The sequence below is a fragment of the Cheilinus undulatus genome, linkage group 18, assembly GCF_018320785.1.
Source record: "Cheilinus undulatus linkage group 18, ASM1832078v1, whole genome shotgun sequence".
NCBI lineage: Eukaryota > Metazoa > Chordata > Actinopteri > Labriformes > Labridae > Cheilinus > Cheilinus undulatus.
Window position 1 is genome coordinate 17,694,387 of NC_054882.1, and position 19,230 is coordinate 17,713,616.

At 39.1% G+C, this 19,230-nt stretch overlaps 1 protein-coding gene across 2 annotated transcripts; it reads right to left on the minus strand.

The window, feature by feature from the left end:
• Window positions 1–11,264: 11,264 nt before the first annotated feature.
• On the minus strand, window positions 11,265–18,766 carry cldn11a (claudin 11a). Of its 2 annotated transcripts, XM_041811932.1 has the most exons (5): window positions 18,566–18,766; window positions 18,284–18,372; window positions 15,312–15,411; window positions 14,985–15,149; window positions 11,265–12,543 (listed from the first exon to the last, which is right to left on the minus strand). In XM_041811932.1, the coding sequence occupies exons 3-5, from the start codon at window positions 15,406–15,408 to the stop codon at window positions 12,278–12,280; spliced, it is 528 nt and encodes a 175-aa protein (XP_041667866.1). In that variant the 5' UTR covers window positions 15,409–15,411; window positions 18,284–18,372; window positions 18,566–18,766; the 3' UTR covers window positions 11,265–12,277. The 2 variants fall into 2 exon arrangements, with proteins under 2 accessions (XP_041667866.1, XP_041667865.1); XM_041811931.1 differs by lacking the exons at window positions 18,284–18,372; window positions 18,566–18,766 and having other exon boundaries at window positions 15,312–15,793.
• Between the last annotated feature and the right edge of the window lie 464 nt (window positions 18,767–19,230).

Genomic DNA, 19,230 nt, shown 5'->3' on the forward strand with positions numbered 1-19,230 from the left:
TCTTAACATGACAACAAAAGAGGAGTAGTTATATTTATACATAAATATATGCTACAAACACATCAATTGGATGAAATCTCTGGTTTAGATGGTGCTTTCATCAGAAATTGCATGCATCATGCTGTAGTAGGAAAATTATGCATTCCAGTTAAGCTAACAAGAAAAAAGTTTTTTTTAGAATGATTTGATTAAAATCTGCATTTGTTCTAATACCAAACACTTTAACATATTTAAATGCCTATGTGTGAAGTTTTTATTGTTTTAAATAAGTGTCTAATTATTCAGATAAAACTCTTAATATATGCTAAATTTATATTCAATATGAAAAATTTTGCAGCTAAAATCAAATGCTGTATGATTAAATCAATACTTACCTATATTTAGGTCATTTTTTTGTGAATATACTTTAATTATACAACAGTGTTAGATTGACAAAAATGTAGTCAAATTGAATTTAAAAAACATTAAATTGTGTAAATTATTAAGTAATTCCTTTTTATATTCTGGCATTTTTTTTGGAAATTATGTGGTATTTTACCCTAACCGTCTAACCTAGGGCTATGCAATTACAAATTGACTTGCCAGACATGTTCGGCACCAAGTAAGCAACCGGTAATGTCAAATTTCGAACCAATGCAGACCAATTTGATGAAAATATGCACTTTTTATTCAAGGTCTTCCTTTTAAACTTGGAAACGCAGTCAGAGTTCCCTGCAGTTTTTTTTTTTTTTTGGGGGGGGGGTTTTTTAAAGCCAAGAACAAGTCACAGTTAAGGAAGTTAAGAACCTCCATAAGAGGGTTTTAAGAACAAAGAACAAAGTTCTCCTTAAGAATGGTTGGTGAATGAGGTCCACTGTTTGATATAATGTATAATGTAATACAGATGAACAGACAGCCAAAATGCAGCACAAAGATACTGCTTTCAGATTAAACCATTGTGTAAATGTGGGCTGTGAAACTGAAATGAATTCCTCCTCAACCATCTGTTGCTCTCTTCTCCTCCTGCACCTTCTGCTGAACTACCATCTTTCATTCTCTACTTCCACCCCACCTTCCCACCACTCTTCCTGTCCATCTCTTCCATATTCCATCTGCCAACTTTACCTGCTCTCTAAATTCATCAAACCATGTCAGCAGGGAGCTGCCACTCAGAGTCAGGAGTGATAGAGCTTGGATTGGTTTTCAGTCAGGATATGAAACAGCAATCTGTTCATGGCCTGACAACCCATTAGTTCCCATATCACCTCAGGGTGTCTGCGACCGCTCCTCTGATTTGTTACCCTTTTCCTTGTAGTTCTGCTCCAAACTATCCCAACAGAACCTCCTTAAGTTTATATGCATGTAGCTATTAGAGTCCCACTCTTTACTATACATGTTACCTACACTGCTGCAATCCAGAAGATATATTGTGAAAATCAATCAGATCTAATCGTGGTCCTGAAGAGGCCAATCTGACATGAAAGCTAATGCTGCCAAGTTTAGAGATTTGTTTCCATATGAAGAATGAATGCACTCAAGGCACTGTAGAGAGATTCCGGCATACACCAAATAGCATACCGTCGTGTTGTTACATTAAGGGTGGGGGCACGTCTACAAGAGCTGCTGCTGTGTGCCCAGTTTGTCCTCTTTGTACCCTTTCCTCTTGCCCCCTTGTTGCTGCATCTGTCCCTTCAGGGGAAGCCTTATTTGTCTAATGCACTAAATCTAAGGATGCCACGCTAAACCCCCACCCTACCTCTGCTTCTCCTACATTGTAATACACTCTAAAAAATCCCTCATATTAGAGGCCCTTATCTGAAAGGACAGGGAGACCCAATCAAAAAACAGCACAGTATCCTGAGGAATTTACACCTATTGGACGATTCTGCAGCTTGTCAATGCAAGAGGCCCTTTGCCCTGAAATGTAGGTTGGGAAAGTAGACGGGTGTTGCCCGTCTGACCTGCAGCAGAAATGTTATTAAGCCCATCACAGACAAGCTACTGAGGTCATGTTCTCAGGACTTTCAAATCTGAGGTTTATGCAGAAACGTCCATTGTTAAAGTTCTTGTCGGTGACAAGGTAAAAAAAGCTAATTCTGAAATATTTGAAAGGATATTTTTGTATTTCTGAAGTTAGGTTGTATGAGGCACTTTACAATAGTAGAGACATTAGCCTCTAGAGATTTCAGTGTACATCGCACTTGGGGAAGCTAGGCTAAACAGCGCTAAAAACGGGTACAGATTCTCCACATAATTTTGCTCTTTTTTTTTTTTGTTTTTTTGTGGGATAAAAAGGCCCCCTGAATTTTGCCTTTATAAGGCAGATAAGACAGCTGAATAGAGACAGGAAATATGGGGAGAAAGAATGGGGGAAGACATGAACCAAACATACATGAAGTCCAGGACCAAAGAAAAAGGCAAACCAACATGTGAGGGAGAGACTAGGACGTGTTGCTATGACTACACGGATGTCAAGCGAGGTACAGACATGTATTTGAGTGTATTAAATCACATGTATAAATCCATAAATCATTACTCTTTCTGCCACTTTCTGCTTTCGGTTCACAAGTTGGTTCACACCTCAAATGAACCGCAACAGGATTCAATTGGAAGCAAACCAAGACCCCCCATTTTTAAGCAGACCAGAGTCTGCTTGTTTGGCCCACACCAGAGTTCGCGTGAGCATTCACACCACTCCAAACAAACCGGACTATCCGGGAAAACGGACCAGAGTACAGCCACAGCCATAATCTTACTTGGATGACAAATTTCCATTCAGCTCTTCTGGTTGGTGTCAGTTTCTCCAAAACATCTCCAGAAAGTTGAAGAACATCTGTAAAACAGTGGTTTTCATTAAGGCAGGGACCTCTGGATGGGGAGTGATGCAGGCTGCAGATGTCTGTGAGCCTGTATCTACTGAGTAGAAATGTCCTGAAGAAGTGTTGACAACAGTAGCGTGTTGTGCGTTTCTGTGTACATTACCCGCTAACTCTGGACCTCTCCTGCCTACCATCAGATACACTGAGGCGGAAGAACACATAGCCGGAGCTTGTGTTGCAAAATAGTGCCAAACACAGAGGCTTTCTGGGTGAAAAACAACACTACAAAAATTTACGATATGGTGTACAATTGGGCAAACGTATTTTGGCCCTTTTTTTCTTACCTAAAACTCACTAGATTATGCGGAGAAACTGTACCTTCTGCTAGCTTACCTGCAAGAATGGCCAGCATGTTTTCTTACATTGGCAATGCACTGAAGTGTCTAGAGGCTAATGCCACAACTATTGCCAAGTACCTTCTACAACCCAACTTCAAAAATGCAGAACTAGCCCTTTAAGCACTATATCTCACCACATAAATCAAAACATTCATAACTTTTCAGCCTATTTATCTTCCCCTCTCAGATCACCTCCAAACTCGGCCAATCCAAAAAGCTTTGCATTCATAGCTCAGCAAAAACACATAACGCAGACTTCAGGCATGTCCATGCCTCTGACACTGGACTGTACAGTCTACTTTCTATCTGCTCTGTGTATGTGTGCATACGAGTGTGTGAATGCATGAACAGTGTGTGCAGTGTGTATGTATGTGCCTCAATGTGACCGTCTGGTGAATGTGTAGCATGCCGTCATGCACGAGGCCCAGACTGTAAATGTTGTACTTGCATGTGGTGATGGATCGCAACGAGACATTAATAGAACACTAAACCAAACTAAATGCAGGCTTAGTTCTCATACCTGTGGATCATGAGGTGTATTACAACCACTAGAAATAACCTTTAGGGTGTTGTATTCACAGTGAAATCTTTAATTTCCACTCACTTTTAAATCAAACCTTCCTTGTTCTTTACAAGTCAGAACTATGCTGAATTAGAATCTATTCAAAAGAGGATTATTTGCTGGATTTACAGGCACACCTCTATTTCTAAGCTAATCTCCTCACCCAGGTTTGGGAACCATGCCTTCATTTGAAAAGGGAGTAGAACATGTAGCAAATACACGGGTGTGTGGGAACGACTCGTCTCACATCCTCCCTCAACCACTTACAGTAAATCTACTCCTGCATTTTCCCTCTGTCTTCTTTACCACAACCTCTGCAAGCCAAAGTCCACAAAGTTTGTTTACTTTTCACAAAAACGGGACTGAAGTTTCTTCAGAATGAACACTTACATTACAAAAGAGCTTTGGGGGTCTGCGTGTGAGGTAGAAACGACAAGACGACAGAGATTTTCTTCCACAGTGGCTTTAGTGAGAGGCATCTGGCTGAAGACCTCTATGGTGGGGCCTTTTGGGATCCTCCGTCGCAGATCTCTGCAATGGAGCAATCCAAACCGTGGGGCGGGAAGTGACGTACTAACCATTGTTTGGGGTTTTCCGTAGTTTGTGGTGTTTTTTTAATTGTAGTCCTTCCTTTTCTCCCTTCCCCTAACCCTAACCTTTAGGGTTCAGGGCCTAACCCTTTGTGTCTCCTTTGACCCAGATTGTAAATGTTGTGGTGTGTTAGTTTCAATCACAATTACCCCAGGGGTGTCAGACTCAGTCACAGCAGGGGCCAGATTATGACTTTTGGTCTAACCTGAGAGCCTAATAGTGCCAACATCTCACCATAAATGCTTACCTCATTTCACCAGTAATAAAATGTAGGGGGGAAATTTAGCACTAATGAATGCTAAATGATTTTGAGATGTAAAGAGTCAAAACTATAAGACTAAAGACTGAAAATCTGGGATTGAAAGTCAAACAAATTAGTTCAAAAGTTCAAAACACAAAATTAAAAGTCAAGATTTAGTTTTAAAAGGCATGAGCTAAAAAGTTGAAACCATGAAGTCTAAAAGGTAAAAATGTGGGATTAAAAGTCAAAGTTAAACAGTCAAAACATGAGATAAAATTCAAAATCATTAGTAAAAAAGGTGAAAATATGACTTAAAATTTCTAGATCAATAGTCAAAATTATTGGTTAAAAGGGTGAAAATATGAATTAAAATTTCAAATTGTGGGTTTAAAAGGTCAAAATAGGAGATCAGTAGTCAAAATTATTACTTAAAAAGGTGAATCTAAAATGTCAAATGTGAATTAAAATTTTTTGGTGTGTTATTAAAATGTATCCCCCTGAGTAAATTTTCAATTTTTGCCTCCATCAAGGAGGTTACGTGATTGGCAGGGTTCGTTAGTTTGTTAGTAAGTTTGTTAGCAACATCACGCAAAAAGTCATGGACGGATTATGATGAAAATTTTAGGAAATGTCAGAAATGGCATAAGGAAGAACCGATTAGATTTTGGAAGTGATCTGGATCACTGTCTGGATACAGGAATGTCTTAAAGGATTCTTTACAGTTGGGAGATAGGGCTAATGGCGGAGGTCTGCGCTCTCTGAGTGCTTTTCTAGTTGTTCATAAAATTCTGCTGTTGTGAAAAATAGCCCTTTACCAACCTCTCACAGCATCATAGAAGTCATTTAGTAAAGGGATTATGGTTTCGGTTTGGGTAATGTACGCCACTTCCCGTCCCATGGTCGAGGTCGCCCCATTGTAGACGTCTGCAACAGATGAGCCCAAAACGTCCCACCATAGAGCTCTGCAGCCACATCCTCTTGTGGCTTTAGTTAACAGTGAAACAATCATGCCTGAAATTATAGTTGCTAAGTATTCCTTTAAATCTTAGAAGTATTAGTCTAGACTCTGTTGACTACAGATTTGTTTGTCCTGCATCAACCAGCAGAGTGAAAAAGTACAACGCTGATGGAGAGGTCATTATTAAAAGAAGTATTTTTCTACAGCTGTCTCCCAATCACAGGTCCTCCTGGGGCAGGTGTGCACAACAGAGCTGGGTGGAGTTCCAGCCTTTACATTCAGTTTCGTTTTTTAATCACAAGGAGGCCTGGGAGAAACAGCTAAAAAATCTATTTTTACCAACTGTAGTCTCTCTAGAAGAATAAAATTAATTTATAAGCTTTAATCCTTTCCTTTGAAGGATTATGAAATGGTTCCTCTAGGTGTTAGTAGGACTGTAGAAGGTTTAGGAGTACAAATACTACTAAAACACGCAGAAACTATTTTAATACAGTTCTATTAAGGGTAAGCATAATCAGATATTGCCACTATTACTTTTGAAGTCAGCTACTGTTTGTTTATTTTGTCTCGGAGAAGGCGTGCCATGTTCTTCCTGTGCTCTGTGTTCGCTGTGGCCAAGTGTTCAGTCAGTGTGTCGGACTTGTTGAGGTCGGCTTCTCTTGCAACAACTAAATATTCCTTTTCTTTTCTGTATATTTTGGCACAAAGCTGTACAATGTAGTTGTTTAATATGTTGATTTTTTTTTTTAATGGTTTCTTCCATATGTGTGGTTATTTTGCTCCTGGGTGCACTGTTTTTTGCTGAGTTGTTGATATTGCTTCCATGCAACAATGAAAGTTATTTATTGCAAATACAAGAGTGAGGCCTGGTCTTTTTTTCTAAAGCTTTAACTGTTATTATAGTTCCTATTATTCAGGTTAAACAGACACAGTATGCTCCATTGTGCCACAGTGTGTTCCATGTTCAACGGATATGAGAGAACCTTACAGGAGCAACATGGTTTCATTTATTTCCTGCATATTATAAATGGCCACACCTGCTATTTATTGAAGCCAGGGGTTTCAGTCAGACCTGTTGCCACAGATGTATTAAATCAAGTGGTACTGTGCTGGATGCTACCTTTGCAAAAATACAGTTTGTGAAATTTCATCTCTGCTGCATATTCCACAGTCAACTGAAAGTGATATTATGAAGAAGTGGAAGCATTTAGGAACAACAGCAACTCAACCAAGAAGCAGAAGGCCACAAAAACATCACAGAGTGGGGTCATCGACTGCTAAAGCGCATGGTGTCATCAACGCTCTGCTGATTCCATAGCTGAAGACTTCTGAACTTCCACTGACATCAATGTAAGCTCAAAAGTTGTGCGATAGGAGCTTCATTGAATCGGTTTTCATGGCTGAGCAGCTGCATGCAAGCCTTTGTGTCGGATGGAGTGATGTAAAGCACGCCAACACTGGACTGTGCAGCAGTGGAAACTTGTTCTGTTGAGTGATCGTGCTTCTCTGTTTGGCTGTCAGATGGGAGTCTGGGTTTGGCGGATGCCAACGTTAGAAGAACGTTACCCGACTGACTGCATTGTGTCAACTGTGAAGTTTGGTGGAAAAGGGATAATGGTATGGGGGTGGTTTTCAGAGTTTGGGCCTTATCTCCAGTGAAAGCCAATCTTAATGCTTCAGCAAACCAAGACATTTAGGGAAATGCTCTGCTTCCAACATTATGGCAACAGTTTGGGGAAGGCCCACTTCTATTCCAAAATGACTGTGCACCAGTGCACAAACCAAGGACTATAAAGACAAGGTTTCTTTAGCTCGGACTGGAAGAACTTGACTGGCCCTGACCGCAACCCCGCTGAGCCCCTTTTGGATGAGCTGGACCTGAGATTGTGATCCAGGCCTTCTGGTCTGACATCGATGCCTGACCTCATAAATACTCTACAGAATGAATGGGCACAAATTCCCCCAGAAACACTGTAAATCTTCAAAGAGGAGTGGAGGCTGTAATAGCTGCAAAAGGGGCAAGGCAACTTCATATTAAAGTATACTTTTGTCCATATAGTGTATTCTGCAGTAGCATCCAGGTACTTTTTAGATAGTAGTTAGACAGCAATTCTTTACTATGACCATCTTGATTTGTGTTAGTTTGCAAAGCAAGACAAGACAAGGCAAACAAGTTCCACAGTTTCATCCAGTTAGAAGAGGAAGTAAAAAGAAATCTGAACATTTGTTAGAGTTCGAACATAAAGGCAAGGTTCAAGGACTTGGACATGGGTCTTTGTATCACTTATTGTTGTGCTATTCCTTGGCTCCGCCTAGTCTTTGAAAGAAAAGCTATAGAACAAAAGTCACATATTGTCACCATCATCTTTTATTTTGTTTTTAACTGGTCTAGTCATGGCTTTTACACCAATACTAGTAGAAAAAATCAATTCACTTAGCTCCATGTAGCACTGTTACAATTCAATCCAGCCATATCCACGCATCAATGGTTGACTTCAATTAACCAGGCAAATGTAATTAGATGCTTAGTGTATTTCTCTAATTCACCTGCCATGTTATTGTGTTTTTATGTAAACCACTAACCAATGGCAGAAGTGAAAAAATCTTTTATGAGTGATGTTGATAGTATTCTGAGGAAATTTACATTTTAACTGAAAAGGAAAAAGACATTCAGAAGGATGGAAATTTGATACATAAAACAGGTAAAACAAAACATTAAAAAAAATGCCTAAAAAGAGAGAATAACAGTCATATTGGTGTGTATAATATTACTCTCTGTTCTAACTCCCTCTCAGTCAACAATAAAGTGTTTCTAATAGATAAAAACTCTAAATAGCAACATTTTAGTCCAGCATATCATAACACTACCAGCCTCTGTTACCAATCCAGGACAGCCTGCTAGCCCACCACCGTCCTTCTGTTCTCCTGTGGACTGAGTGGATCTGTGCCTGGAACAGCATCACATTACAGGGAGTACACACACTGACATTGTCACACACCCCATGCTTACACAGGCATGCCAGGAAATACACACACATAGTGTGAAGTAACGGAAAGATGTGTAGAAATACAGGAACTGAGACGATGAGTATACAAAGAGGACAGCTGTCTGTATGAGTCTGTCTGAAGATAAGATGCAAAAGAGCTGGCTCTATGTGAAAAAGTAATTGCCCCTCCTGTTAAATCGTGAATTAACTGTGATTAACCACATTGTTTGGAAAGATAACTTCAGTTTTACTGGCCACACCCAGGCCTGATTACTGACAGGCCTGCTGAATCCAGAAATCCCTTAAACAAAGCTGTCTGACAAAGTAAAGTTGGCTTAAAGATCTCAGAAAGCAAGACATCATGGCGCCATGCAGAGAAATTTAAGAACAGATGAGAACCAAAGTTATTGGTATCTATCAGTCTGAAAGACATTTTTTAAGCTTTGGGACACCAGCCAAACATGGAGAGTGCCATTATCCACAAATGGAGAAAACTTCAAACAGTGGTGAAACTTTCCAGGAGCAGCCGGCCTACCAAAATGACTCAAAAAAAGAACCAAGAACAACATCTAAAGACCTGCAGGCCTCACTTGACTCAGTTGAGGTCAATGTTCATGATTAACAATAAGAGAGAGACTGGGCAAATATGGCATCCATGGCAGAGTTTAAAGGCCAAAACCACTGCTGACCAAAAAGAACACAAAGGCTCATCTCACAGATGGCTTTTTTTCCCCTTAATAAATGGAATCATAATTTAGAAACTGTATATTGTATTTACTCTGGTTATCTTTGTCTAATATAAAGAGTGACAAATATGAAAAAAAAAGAGAAATCAGGAAGCACTGTAGCACAAGTATCATGTTATAGCATCAGTGAGACTCAGTGACCTTGGCATGGACAGAGGAGAAAACTATCAGCCACAAGCTCAATAAAATCAGATTTCTGTGCTACATAGAAAATGTCTGTGTGGTCAGGAGGTGAGTGATGATACAGTGTGGCTTTGGGTGTTTCAAGCAGGCTAATCTGTCCTGACTTTACTCAAGGTCGCTCAGTCACGTTACAGATAATGATGCATAGAAAACAATTCATGTTTTCACAGCTGATATTCACACACTGGGCACCCACAGACTCATAGAATAACACAGTCTGTGTAGGGTAGACCAGGGCTGCTGTAGGTGTTACATTTTTTACTCTTTTGTGAATTACTAAATCAATACATCTGACTGGTCGGACAGACATCTTTGCAGTGAAATGGGTATCCCTTTCGTTCTTGTAAATGATTTTTCCAGGTTATTACTGACCATCGCAGACACTCTGGCCCATTATGAAGGAGTTGGTTAGCCCTGCAGTTATTAGAGGGGTTTTAGGAAAATGGTTGATTAAAAAAAATGTCCAACTTTGTCATTTCAAAGCTACAGACAGCAAGAAAGTTTCAAAAATTAGAAACAGTTTTTAATAAAATCATCAGTGCCATTTGCAATGTCCACTGGTTTAAATGACCCTTTTTATTCACAGTGAAGGTTGGGTATTCACCCACATTTAGCTCACTGCTAGCTAGGTATATTACCTGAGCTGTATGGGGAACACTGCATGTGGTTCTCAACTGACATGGAGTCAGGACCAACCACTACCCTCTTAATGACAAATTGCAACCAAATTTCTGAAAATGTTCAATCATAACCAAAACTTTTTAATAAAAAGAGAGGTCGTTTGGACTCTAAATGGAATAAAGACAAAGATAGACACACATCCTTCGAAATAAAAGCATATCCTACACATTTTTGCCCCAGGCAGACATTTGTGACACATTGAAATGGTATTGAAACCCACTTTTCTGTCCTGACCTACCAGTGAGAATCAAGGATTTAGTGAAGGCTGAGAGGATGTCCAAGACCGTGAACTTTCTAGGTGTCCATGCACATCAAAAACTTCTGAAAACATTCGTCGACGTACAAGAATGGGAGCAGAAATGGTCTCCGCTGATTAAGAGACAGCTGGCAAATTTTGCTTGAAAAATTCAACACGACGAAATTGTGTGCCAAAGTTGTCCCTAAACTTCTAAAAGAAAAACCCTCCACCCTCCATATTCACCTGATCAAGCACTGTGTGACTTTTTCCTGGGATCAGATCTGTGCTGAAAGGGACACATCTAGAGTCTGTGTCGGAAGTTAACCCTCTGGGGTCACCCCAGAAAAACTCACACTAGGGACCCAAATGGGTCCTTTTAGAAAAAGTGCTTTAAAAATCATATAAATTCATATTTTTTCCACTTTAAAACATCAAATCTTATCATTAGCATCAGCCCTAATCTGATCAATAAAGTTTTTATTAATTTTTGAAACTTTTTTTATATTTTTGCCATAAGAACACCTATTTTAACAAGAAAAACACAAATTCTAAAAAATAATGAATTGCAGAGTTGAATGCTTGGGGTTTAGTTATTAGGAGCTCATATTTGTCTATAAAGTATAACCACATTGATTTTGTTTTATTATAATATTTTGATCAGTACAGGTTCATATCAAAAACTCACACTTAAGACTCTTGGGACCAAAATGGTTCCCTGCAGAAAAAGTGCTATAAAAAATTTAAAAATAAATTTTCATTTAGATAACAGTGGACTGGGATAAAAGGTGAAAAAGCGGTATGATACATCACCTTTAAACTTTACAACTTGATAAAGAAAGATTACAGTACAGGTGAGATAAAATTTGTGCAAACAACAACAGCAGCTTTAAATCATTTGTCTTTATTGTAGAAAATCAAACAATGGCACATCAGTGAAACAATAAATAATCAGCTAATACTGCTTCAGCACAGAGTCGAACACATCAGGCTCCACTCGTGTTCAGAGCATTTTGGTGATTCAAGTCATTACAACTCCTTCAAGAAAAGCTACTCTACATATTACTAATTTTGTGCATTTTAGTGACATATACTTTTAGCTACACACCTTTTGAAGACTAATATTTCACTGAACTTTTAAAATTGTAAAGTTAGAGAGTAGGCTGTTTTTGGTTATTTAGTAGTAATACTCAAAATTAAGAAGAAGCAAGTTAGTCGTGTAAATGTGATTGGATTAGGATATTTTTGTCATTACTGTGATACTACTGTAAGCACCAATAAGACAATACTTTACACTGTAGCACCGCTGTCCCAAACATTTATGCTCCCATTATTTTACAGTCAACCTGCAGTTGCTATAAAATGCATCACTGTTTCTTGATTGAGAGGCAGATTCCCCATGGTGTTGTTCAAACTGCAATGTACATAAAAACAATGCCAAAAACACATTTGATTCAAAGCACAGCTCATTCATACCCTGCTCTCATCCAAGCAACAGATCTTAATAGTGTATGATTAGAAAAACACATTTATACTCCAAGATTTCATCTCTAGTAGCATCAAAGTAGAAAAATAGAAGAAATATAAAAGATTGATATCTGAGTCCATGAGGCCTCTGGTGATAAAGACCTCAGGCTCTTGTGTAGGAAGTTCATCACGATGCTGTAAATTATGTAACAGTGGGTAGCGTCCACACCGCACCTAACATGAGGAGGCTGGAAGATGAGCTCTGATTCAAAAATCCTTCAAGGAAAAAAAAAAAAAGAGCTCCAACAAAACAGCCTTTGTGTGTGTGCCTCTCTCCTCTGTTTGTTTGTATGTGCTGCTAATCTAAATGTCTCTATATACAAATTCAAGTTCTCTTCATATCCAATCAGAGTAAAGAAACTCTTCCACCTCAGACGTGGGCGCTCTTGGCGTGATTGGTGGAAGCAGCTGTTGGAGGGTTGCCGCCACCCTGTTTGGAGTAATAGAACCGGTTGTTGTCCTGGTATGAGCGAGATGAGGAGGAGTCTGAGGAGCAACAGGTGAGAATGGACCCGCCCAGGAGGGAGAAGATAGTGCCTATCCATCCAGTGTAGAGGGAGAAGCCGAATGACATGAGGCCGTGCTCATGGTGGGCACCGATAGGGAACCAGATGGTGGACACGATACCGCATAGTCCTGTGGAGAAAAAGACAAAAAAGAGTTCATCCCAGATACATAAACATTGGGCCTTATAGAGACAGACTTTACAATTTAAATGAAGATACAATGTTTATTGAATGGGGATGCAATTTTTTTTTTTTTTTTTTCAAGATTTATTTTTGTGCCTTTATTAGATAGAGGACGATGATGGCTAGAGTCGGAAACAGGGTCAAGAGTAGGGGAGAGACATGTGGTGAGGGGCGTTAGGCCAGATTCGAACCCGGGCCGCCCGCGCACATGGGGAGCACATTTAACCACTAGGCCACCTGCTTCCCGGATGCAAACATTTTTACATCAAATTAACTAAGCACAGGCTGTTCATCCTAAGGAGTAAACAACTGTCACATGAAGTTAGAACAGCATATTTGCAAAGTAAATTGGGGATACAAAAGAACAGCATGAAAAAGGTAGAACTGTATATAGGAGAATTCAACTTGGGATGCAAAAAAAAAGTCAGTCTGAAAGCAAAGCTAAGATATTATCACATAATATGAAATCAAACTGGGGATGCAAAACAGCCAATCATAGAAGCTTAGCTAAGATAGAATTAGGCCTACATATATGAAGGTTAAACAGGGATGCAAAATAATCAGTCTGAAAGCATAGTAAAGATAGGACTAGATCTTAGAAAATTCAGCTAGGATACAAAAAATTCAATCATGTAAGCATAACTTAGAAGAACAGAATGTCAGGAGATTAAATTTAGGTATACAAAATAGTCTATGTGAAAGTATAACTAGGATAGGACTTCATATTTGAATTTTCAACTGGGGATGCAAAAAATCAGTCTGAAAATATAGTAAAGAAAGAAACACATATTTGAAAATGAAACTGTGAAGCATCATTGATAATCCAAAAGTAAGCTAAATTAGAACCAAAACTTAGAAATTGAACTTGAATGCAAAATAATGCATGTAAAACATGCAGTAGCTCATTCTGATTGTTAAAATACATAAAAAGGCTGGGGATGCAAGTAAAAGTTGAAAGTGTAAAGTTATTTATTAAATGGTTACTCGATGTACTGAGTAGCCCTTGTGGTATCCAAGAGGGTTGTGCAGTAAGTAAGATCTTTTCTTGATGTGTTATTACAACAAGAGGATATAAAATCTCCAAAATACAGTTTGCAAAGACACACCTTTATTATGAGGTGAAATGCAAGAGCTGCTTTTGTATGTAATGTGGAGCCATTCTCTCTCTTTGTGCAACAAACCACTGTGTAATATGAGTAAATGTAATTAGTTACTTTCCACCCCTGAGCATCAGTGTTAACTAACTCAAAGTAGCACGCCACTGATGCAGCAGTTGAGCATCTTGGGGAAAGGAGCTTGGAATTGAACCCCTGACCTTACAGTCAAAGATAACCAACTCTACACTGATCCATAGATGCTCCAAAGTGTTCAAAGTAGAGCAAAAATAACAGAAGCTTTCCAAATGAAGACTTTCTTTATAGTTTTGTTTTCTTTTATTCCTCAAACTAAACACAGTGGGATGACTGGAAGAAAGAATGTTAACAATAATATTAGTTAGCAGCAAGACTAAATGGTGTTACATAAGCTCTGCTTTGAACTACAGACGAGAGGCATGGTCTTAGACAAACACCAGTGTCCTCACGCAGCCTATCTAGTATGTTTGATTTTTGTCTATAAGCACCAGAGGGTGGCATAGACCTCATTAATCACACCCTATTAGAATGGATAAACATAAATGTACAACGCAAGAGTGAGTGATAATCAAATTTGCAAATAATGTGTGAACTGATAGTTCTCCACATGCTGTTTCAGAGGAAACAGTTGGCAAAAAAATTTAATTTGTACATTTAAACTCAAAGTAATAGCTGCTGGCATGGTTTTGCTGCCAGACAGAGGCATAATAGGCAATATGGCACTTTGAAACAAGCACATAAACACCCAAAAAAATCCCCTGCAGAGGTCTCAGAGACTGATGAAAATCTGATAACAGAAGCTTTGACTTTTTTTGTGCAAATAATGGAAAAAACAGCCAGTGGAAAAGCGGACGCAGGTGCAGAGATTTCATGTGAGGGACACAGACGTTGGAAAATGCTGCAGCCCCTGTCAAATATTTATAAGCACAGTAAAGCGGGCAGAAGAGGGAGTGTGTTTCCATGTGGTTCAGGAGAACGGCAGGGTGTGGAGGAGAGTAGGTGGAGGAGAGGAATGTGATTGGATCGAGTGGGATGGATTCAGTGGAACAGGAATGTTTAACTGTGGAAATGTGTTTACTCTAGGGAGGAAGACAGTCCTATTGAACATCCTCCGCCCTCTGCAGCCTGTAAGCATTTGAGGTGGGGGGTGAAAAGAGGTCACAGAGGGGAGGATTGTAAGGAGCCTAAATGGCTGCATATGAGCATGAAACTTTTTAACCAACTCTTTGTATTTTAGTGAGTGAAAGCTTCTTACCGACTATGAGTATAAGCACTCCTCCCAGGATGGTGCGTTTGTTCTTGGAGCTCTGGGCTTCATTGCCAAGGCTGATGCAAGGCATGGACATGAGGCAAATGATCACTGCAGGAAGACCCAGTATTGAGCCTGTGATCATCAGGGCACGAGTTGTCTGGATGTAGGCTATAAAAAGCACATAAAACCTGAATTATTATTTTGTGAAAGATGAAAAAACTGCAAAAAAAAGGTTAAAAAACTGTGCACATAACATATCTTACACAAGTTGCATTAAACAAGTTATAAAGGTTCAAACAAATTAAAAACAGGTAACAGAGCTGTGTCTACCTGGCAGTTCCAGTATCTGAGTTAAGAAGTAGCAGTGATAGATTCCCGTGGAGATGACGCAGTCCGCCCAGGGTCCCTTGGCTTCTAGCTCATCCATCTTCTTGCATGTGTTCAGACCATATTTACACATCATCACCCAGTCATTAGTGGATATTGCTATCACGATGCCCAGCCAGCCAAGGCAGCTGATCAGAAAGCCGCTCAGTTGAAGACATGAATTCGCCATGGTGCAAAAAGGTGTGTAAAAATACTTGTTCCAAGTTTAGAAACAGCAAAAAAAACTTTGGAAGTAAAGTTAGAGCCTTGGTTCTAATTTACGGACTGATATCCCACCACAAAGTTAATCCAAAGTTTAAGTTTCCTGTTCAGTAATCCCATCGATCAAACTCTGCTGCACGCTTCCACAGAATGAAACTTTGACTTTATCAAAGGTTTTTATAAGCAGATGTTCAGTGAGGCAGGACGGCACTCAAAAACTGGCAGCCAATCAGATTCTAAAATGCAGACAAAAAACTAAAAAGGGACGGAAAACAATACACCCAGGTTTTACCTTCTCTCTAAAAGGCTGGAGTGGACAGCCCCTTAAATGTCCAATGATGAGTACAACCGGTGCAGGCTGGCTGACCATGCAGTGGAAGCTGGGAGATTTAAGAAGAAAATCTGCTGCCATCTACTGGCCATGGCATTAAAATTTAAGAGGATTTGCAGCTTACCTGCACTATACTTCTGATCTCATGGTCCTGGAATAAGCACTTTTCAATGATTAGATTACTCTGATGTATGAGGCAGAAACCTTCAGTAGTTTCATGAAACACCTCATCAGTAAACATATCATTGATTTTTCTTAAGACAAGATTCTCATAAGTTAAGATCTACTAACTCCCTAATCATTTACACCGTGTATACCCTGAATATAAACTGCAAACTTAAAGCAGGCGAGTCTTTAATTCCACATCTTTAAAAGTGCCTTTTGAGATTTTTATTTTATTTACAGTTTATATATTTCTATGCTTAACCGTTGTGTTTGTTGTTGCCTGTACTTCTGATATGACCGTAACAAATAAGCTGCACAGAACTGTATGTGTCCTTGGCAATTTTGCCTGAGGAATTTTCCCTTTAGGAATGAAATATATCTTTTCATATGCAGAAATCACATGAAATTGTACTCTCTTTAAGCCTCAAGGCAGAACATATCCTCATGTGTGCCTGCAGGGACTTTGGAGGTTATTACATCTTGGCTTTACTGCAACACATAATAATTTCAGGTGTTAAAACTTTTAAGATATTGTCTGGAATGTGGATTTAAGTTTTTAAGGTATTGCATGAAATGCTGGAAATAAGTTGCTATTGAATCTTCAGGAATTTTCAGGGAAATTTTAGTAAATTTGTTTGGATATTGTGGAGATTTTGCTTGAATGATTTTGAGTTTTGTCACAGTAAATCTGGGGGATATGTTTGTATCTTTGGGAGAGTTTCAGTGAAAGTTTTGTGGGGAAATCTGCTTTAATTTTGTGGCATTTTCATGGAAATTTGAGTAATTTGTTTGGATGTTTGGTGGGATTTACTTGCACATTTTCAGGCACTTTCATGGAATTTGGGGAAATGTATTTGGAACATTTGCTTAAGAGTCATACGTTTTTTTTTTTTCATTTTAGATTTAAATTTTTTTTTGGGTGTGGGGTGGGGGTTTTTAATTGTGAATGGAGGGCTCTTATATTTTCCAGACTGTTCCTGGAAATTTCAAGGAACTTGTCTGTTTTTTTTCTTTAATGTGTGTGTGTGTGTGTGTGTGTGTGTGTGTGGGGTTAGCATTTTTAAAGGAATTTAGAGAAATGTATTTGTAATTTGGGAATTTCTGTATTTGATTTTTGGAGGGAATATGCTTTAAAGTTTTATGGAATTTTCTTGGCAAATTTGGGAAAATATTTTTTATTTTATGAGAGAATTTGATTGTGAATTTTTACAGAATTTTCAGGGAACTGTCTGGATGTTTGGGAAATTTTTCATCATTTTGATTTAATTTTGGGGAATGTTTTTGTAAATTTTGGGGAATTTGATAAGAAATTTCAGGAATTTACCTGGAAACTTTGATTGGAATTTTTAGGCTTTGTAACTAAGTTTCACAGAAAGATTTGGGGAAAATTTTAAGAAATCTAGGGATACCTTTTATGGGATACTTTAGAAATATGTTAAAGATTTTTCACAGAAATTTCAGGTAAATTTATTTGATGCTGAAAAACATGGCAAAAAAAACATCTGATCTAAAACTGAGAGATCAGGAGATTTTCTGATATAATTATTGGTCAAAAATACTTCCTGTTCAAAGAAAAGGCTGAGCTTTTACCCTTATCAGGACCTGCTGATCCCAAATAAGTGGGAGAAACTAAAAATGCATTCAAAACAAAAGCTCAAGTCTCAGGAGGTCAGAGTAGGTAGTTGATTACGCCCTGGGCACCAAAGGTTCATTGTTGGGGGGGGGTCTCTTCTCTGAGTTTGTCAAAATTCATTTTACATACATCATTACTGAAATGATGTAAACATATGTAAACACTGAAATTTAGTAAACATATATGAAAAAGCAATGTCAGGGTCCTGAGAGGATGCAGATTTGTCTCTCTAAGCTGGGAGCCACAGCAGTAGATAATGATGACCACATACAAACATTATTGAATAAGACAAATAAAAACACTAAAAAAAATGTTAAAACACTTTAACTCCTCTTAAAGGACAAAGAGAAAAGGTACATGTTGAGCTCTGCTCAAATCAGACAGGAGAGGCAGCTGGCTGCAGAAATGGGAAACTGCTGAAGAGAGGCCTGAGTTTCCTCTGAGCCCCAGGGACGACCAGGGGAGACTGTGAATATGTCTGATAAAGGAAAAACTTACTTTTCTGTTTCAAGTGTTACTGCACAGGGTATTCTGAGCATGCTATTAGTCAACCTAGTTACACTGTGAACAACAGCTGAGACTGACCTTGAATGTGTTGCAGAAATCTGTTTTGTTGCTTTTTTGCCATATTGCAGTCGTTCTCAGTCTTTGGGTCAGGAGGTTCACACGAGGGGCTGTAAAGAAAGAACACGTACGTAGTGAATTCCTGAGGGGACTTTGTTTTTTCACTTCATTATTGAACATGCTATGCTACACACTCACAGGCCATTACAAACACAAGAAAACACAGAATTCATTAGACAGACGGAAGAGTGATGGGCTGGTTGCTCATCACTTAAAACAGTCAACAATGATATGCCTGCTCACCTATTCAAAGACATAGAACACTAACACAGTTTGGCCAGAGGTGATCTTCGTGAGATCATTTTTTTTTAAATGGGGGCCACAGTACTCAGGTGAGGTGGTGAACTGCTTTTCCTCGCGGGACTTCTGCTAACGCTAATCCAACATGACTCGCTCCTGCCGTCCTGACCAATCAACATCCACGCTTCTTCCAGAGAGACCTACGTCCATATCCGGGTAGCTGAGACCGCCACGCAGCTTCTACTGAACTTTATTCCTGGCACAGCTTCATCTGCAGCCATGACTACCTGAACGTTCCATCAGACGACGCAGGCGCACAGGATGCTGGGAACTGCAGTCCTTGAGGTGCCACTTCCTTCGCCTACAGCTGACTGTTTCTGCCAGCTCAGGAATAAAAAAAGCCTACAGCTATGTAAAGACAGAGTTGCTAATAGTGGGTTATTCACTATAAGTTATGATGTAAAAAAGGAACATTTTAGAAAAACAAAAATTACAACATATTTATGAGCTACAAAAAAATCCTGCTGCATCAGGAGGAAGTCAGCAAGCTGCTGTGAACACAGAAATTATAGCTCACATAACTGTAGAATGTGTTTGCATCCATGCATCTTGATAATTAAGAAGTCAGCAGCGAGTTGCTGCTACACATCATTTTATTGAAGACATGC